This window comes from Geospiza fortis, unplaced genomic scaffold (assembly GCF_000277835.1).
Source record: "Geospiza fortis unplaced genomic scaffold, GeoFor_1.0 scaffold10, whole genome shotgun sequence".
Taxonomy (NCBI): domain Eukaryota; kingdom Metazoa; phylum Chordata; class Aves; order Passeriformes; family Thraupidae; genus Geospiza; species Geospiza fortis.
Genome location: NW_005054326.1, coordinates 381,776 through 386,675, shown reverse-complemented (window position 1 = coordinate 386,675; position 4,900 = coordinate 381,776). Strand labels below are relative to the sequence as shown.

The following is a 4,900-nucleotide window of genomic DNA, read 5'->3' as shown; positions in this document are numbered from 1 at the left end:
GGTTTCTTCCACTGTGAAGCTGGACAAGATTGTAACTTACAGGCTGATCATTGCCTTCATTACTGCTTGGGTGTACTCACTGTCTCTGCTCTCTTATTTCAGATAATTCAGCCCCTCTTAGAACTTGACCAGAACCGCAGCAAGTTGAAGTTGTACATCGGCCATCTGACAGCCCTGTGCCACGAGCGCGACCCCCTGATCCTGCGTGGGCTCACCCCGCCTGCCTCCTACCACCTGGATGATGACCAGGCAGCCTGGGAGAAGGAGCTGCACAAGATGACCCAGGAGCAGGTGAGTTTGTGGGCTCCAGCTCTGAACAAGGGCCTGAACTTGCTGATCGAGGCTTTACTGGTGTGCCACACCAAAAGGTGGTGAAAGCATGTTGTGAGTGGTGAAAGCAGGTAGCAAAGATGAACTCTTCAGCTGATAAAAGCAGTCAATAATTTTTTAAATCATTGCCATTTATTATTATCTTATTATTCATTATGGAATGAATATCCGTACTCGGGGCCATGCCTTTCCACACTCATGGGAAATCAAATTGCAACATACCAAGATACCAAAAAATACTCACTTTTGCCATGTTTTAACTGTTAACAAATTTTAGCTGCTCTCTATAATTCAATGTAGTCATCAAGATCTTAAATCCTACTTTAATTGTATAAACCATATATATTTTTATTGACACTTTTATTCGTCTCTTTATATAAGTGAATGCAGTGTCCTTACCTGCTGTCACAGAATATTCTGCCAGTAATTTCTACTGCTTACCTACCTTACCTTACCTTGAATATGTGCCCACAAACATCTAGAAAAAATGAAGCAGCGTTCTTGTGGAAGGTCACAGCGAAGGGTGCCCAGCAAGCATTTATGCACTTGAGCTCTATATTTTTGTAAAAAATTGAGAAGTGGTTCTTTGGATACTTTTTATGGGAACTGGATAACTCTAGTTTGGATTGCATTGAATCGAGATTGGACTCAGTGTGCTGGATGTGATACACCCATGCTTATATACACACACAGTGACTTCAGAAACCAACTGTATATTTCTAGGAGTTTTGGAATGCAGAACTGAAAGGGTTTAATAAGACTTTGTCAGATGATGTCTCCACAAGAGGCTGTCAATCTAGTTATAAGTCATCTACTGAAATAATCTTCCTTTCTCCCAGCTCTGGTGATGTCTTGCCTTCCTTAATCCCTTCATTGGCAGTTTTTTATCTCTTGTTTCTGGATTACACTTCACCATTCCCAACAACCTTTTTTCTAACTCATTCCTATTTCTCTTTTCAATTTTCTTTACTGTTCTAGTCTATATTACTGAATGCCTTTTTTTTTGTTTTGTAATTCAACTACTACGAGGAACTTGTACCAGAACTAAACATGACTAGTTTTGTCTTTTTAACCCTGACTTTGGATTATAATGCCAAGTCTGTAACTATTCACTTTCATATGTTTTATACTAAACTCTATCCAGTGTGCGTGCAAGCTAAGGCCTAAACAGTTAAAAGGGGATTTGTGGGTCAGTGAACATACATTGAGCCTGTCTTGAACACTTCACCTCTGGTGTTCTTCCTTTGTGATTTTAAAACTAATTTCCTTGAACTTTTGAATCAAGACTGAATTTTGATTCAAAAATTGGAGAGAGCAGTGAAATTGCAGGAAACCAACAAAAGCATGTCTGAAAATTCAAAAAGAGCAGACCTCTGGAGATAAATATGCCTGTATCAGGGCCGAGATGGTACAGAACAGTCATGCTCTCTTTCTGTACCTGTCTTCATACTGTCACTGATTCAGCATGTGCTGTGTGCCTCCCTCCATATCTACATTTGCCTCTATAGGCATGACACATTCCTTTTCCCTTCAGAGCCTCCTGGCTTCTGTAATCACTGATACAGGATTAAAATTTCTTCAGTTTTATGCATGCCATCCTCCTCTGTTAAAGCCTTACAGCTCCTATGGTATAAATCAAAACGTGAGGCAAATTATTTTGAATTATCTTGTCTGTCAGATTGGGATGGAACAGTGGGTGACAAAACCTGTAAGCATGTATGGGAGGCACTTCTGAAAATGAGAGTGGATATGGGCAAAGTTTGGATATCACTGAAATAAATTGCCTCATTAATTATAGCTGTGGTGATCTTCATATATAATCAGGATCTGTGGGGCAGGTGGTATTTGCTATTTGATCTTTGTCAAGTTCTTCTGAATAGTAAGCCCAAAATAATATTTCCCATTAAAACTTTGCTAGTCCATGAGCAACATTTATGGGTTACACAGTAAAAAAAGAATTGTGAGGAAAGGGAGTTACCTAAGTTGTTCTGCAGAGAGAAAAGAATTCTTTTTCTATCCTTTCACATTATTGTCTTAATTCTGCATTGCTGTCACCACAGTTGTTTAAAGTTACTTCTCCATTCACGATTCCCAAGCATAAATAATGTCAGCTAAAATAAAATGTAGCTGTCTCTTCTGCTTTCCCTTACTCACTCAGATGGTATTTAAGAAGCTTCAGCTGCAAAACACAAACTAATGATATATTTCAATTTACAAAGCAGACTTTTCATTTAAGCCATGGAGCTTTTCTGTTTCTAGCTGCAGAGTTTCCTTTGTGCTTGAAGTATTCCCATGGAGGGTGGGAATCAGTTCTCCAGATTTGCAGAAGCCCATCACAGAATACCCATTTTGCATCTTTGGAATTTTAATGAGTTTTATAAATTACCACAAATCCAGTGCATTAAATTCACTCCTGTCCCTTCTAATATGATCTTCTGTAGATAATGCTTTACAAGCCTCAGTGGGAAAAAATTAATCCCCTTGAATGTTAAGAAGTGCTAACATGATTAGGGAGGATACATTTAACCAACACCAATAATATTTAACCATGATGGCAACGTATCCACTTCTCACCAATGAGATTACCTAGTTTGGTTTGGTTGAGTTGAGTTTTTTTTTATAAATACTTAAGAATTCATTTTCATACTGCTGCTTTTGGAGCTCTTGTTTCCCTCTGCAGCAACTTTTATTGACAAAGGTTGGTTTGCTATGTTCCATCATAACCAATATACTTGGTAGATCTTCCATCCCTGCTGGGGAGGTTCAGGTACAAACAGCAGGAGTTCTCTGTGGCTTCTTTTGGTAGATACAACTGGTAAATGAAGTAGATTTAATCTTCTCACTCTTCTAGTGCACCCACAGTAACTCATGTACAAATAGTTGTTGGAAAAGTATCTGCCAGCATCAACACCATGGATCTAAGGGGAATTTGTTGCCACATAAATAATTTTGTAGTCTCAAAGTCTGACTTATAATTGGTGCCTCTTATCCATAATAGTGTCTCAACACTCCCATTAAGTTCAGAGATAGTGCTTAGTGACTTCAGCTGATTACAGAATATGCTGAGTTGGAAAGGACCCACAAGAATCATTGAATCCAACTCTTATCCCTGCACAACACATTCCCAGGAATCCCAGCAGGTGCCTGAGAGCATTATCCAAACATTTCTTGAGCTCTGTCAGGCCTGGGGCTGTGACCACATCCCTGGGGAAGATTGATTGTAATCAAGCTGTGGGGCCAAGATACTATATCATTCTTTGTTGGCATTTTATCAAAGATATTGTGTAGGCTGACTTACTGTAGTAAAATTTTGGTCCATTTGTAATGAAGAACTGGAGCCAGTGCTTATGAGTATATGGTGTCTCAAAACCTAATCTAAAATAATATATTAGACTAAGCTGTGGACAGTAAAGGATCTATAGAGCTCAGAACCATGTCATTAAATTATTCCTGTGGTGGAAAATGTCCCTTTGAGTCAGTTCTGGCCAAATGTCCCCAAATAAGCTGCCCAGTACTGTCTCTGGAGCTATTATCCTTCAACCAGTTCATGTCCTATTTGACTTTTCTTATTAAAAAACCGAAGTTACCAGAAGGAAAGAGGAATGTTCCAAGTCTTGCCACTCAGAAATAAAAATTCTATTCATTCATTATAAATAATTGCATTATCCTAGCAATTTCTATTAAATACCATATTTTCTTTCACTTTCTCCTAGAGGTATCATTATGTTAATATCCTTGAGCTCTGTAGAATGACTGCTCTGTTTCACATTTCAGATAGTTGCCTGTAAGTGTGGGATTTTAGTCCTTTATGAAAGGAAATGGCATTAAGAACATAATTATATGGTCCACACTTTTATTCATAGTTTGGATTTTGTTTTGCTCTTATCTGTAGAAAAAAAAAAAAAGAAAAGGATGGAGTAGAAACTGGAATTTGCTGAAAATCCTCACTTCAGGGTGTCAGAGGTGGTACACTGCACTGGGGTTGAGAGGCAGCAGTGTGAGAAAGTAAAAAGAGCCAAAAAAACCAGAGCAAGCAGATATTAGAAGTAGACAGCAGTGTTAGGTTTGTTAATAGCTTAAGGACTATCAGCAATGTTTCTTAGCACCTCAAACCCAGTTCTAAATGTGCAGAACCTTGTATTACAGAGAATTTATTTTCCGTAGGTCCTGCCCTGATATTTGGAAAAAATATTTCTTCCAACAGAAGATCTATACAATTAAAATAATTTTCTTAACCCTAGGAGTAGGAGGCATTTTTCCTTATGGCTCCTTGCTTTCAGAGGCTCTTTCCAGCCATGTCCAGCATGTCCTGGCTTCCTCAGGCTGCTGGGGGTCCTGCCAGTTTCTGCTGGCCCTTAAGCAGTTTGTTCCTTGCATAGTCCACCTCTCCATCCTCCTCCAGAGGTGTTTCTGGCAGCATTTGCACTGTGACCTGGGCAGGTACATTTCCACCAGAGGCTCTCTCAGAAGTCACTTGCTTAATCTTAATGATCTTACAGCCTTTGTTGTGCAGGAAGGTTGTCTTCCCTTTCCCTGTGCACCAGCTTCAGCCAAAGCACAGACCTTCTAG

General features: G+C 39.3%; 1 protein-coding gene across 2 annotated transcripts in view; it reads left to right on the top strand.

Annotated features, from left to right (window-relative positions):
• ERC1 (ELKS/RAB6-interacting/CAST family member 1) overlaps positions 1-4,900 on the top strand; it is a 271,003-nt gene that overhangs the window by 259,315 nt on the left and 6,788 nt on the right. For both annotated transcript variants that reach the window (XM_005421022.2, XM_005421021.2), the window contains one exon: positions 103-291. In XM_005421022.2, coding sequence (XP_005421079.1) covers positions 103-291 — 189 coding nt within the window. The remainder of the gene's footprint in view (positions 1-102; positions 292-4,900) is intronic.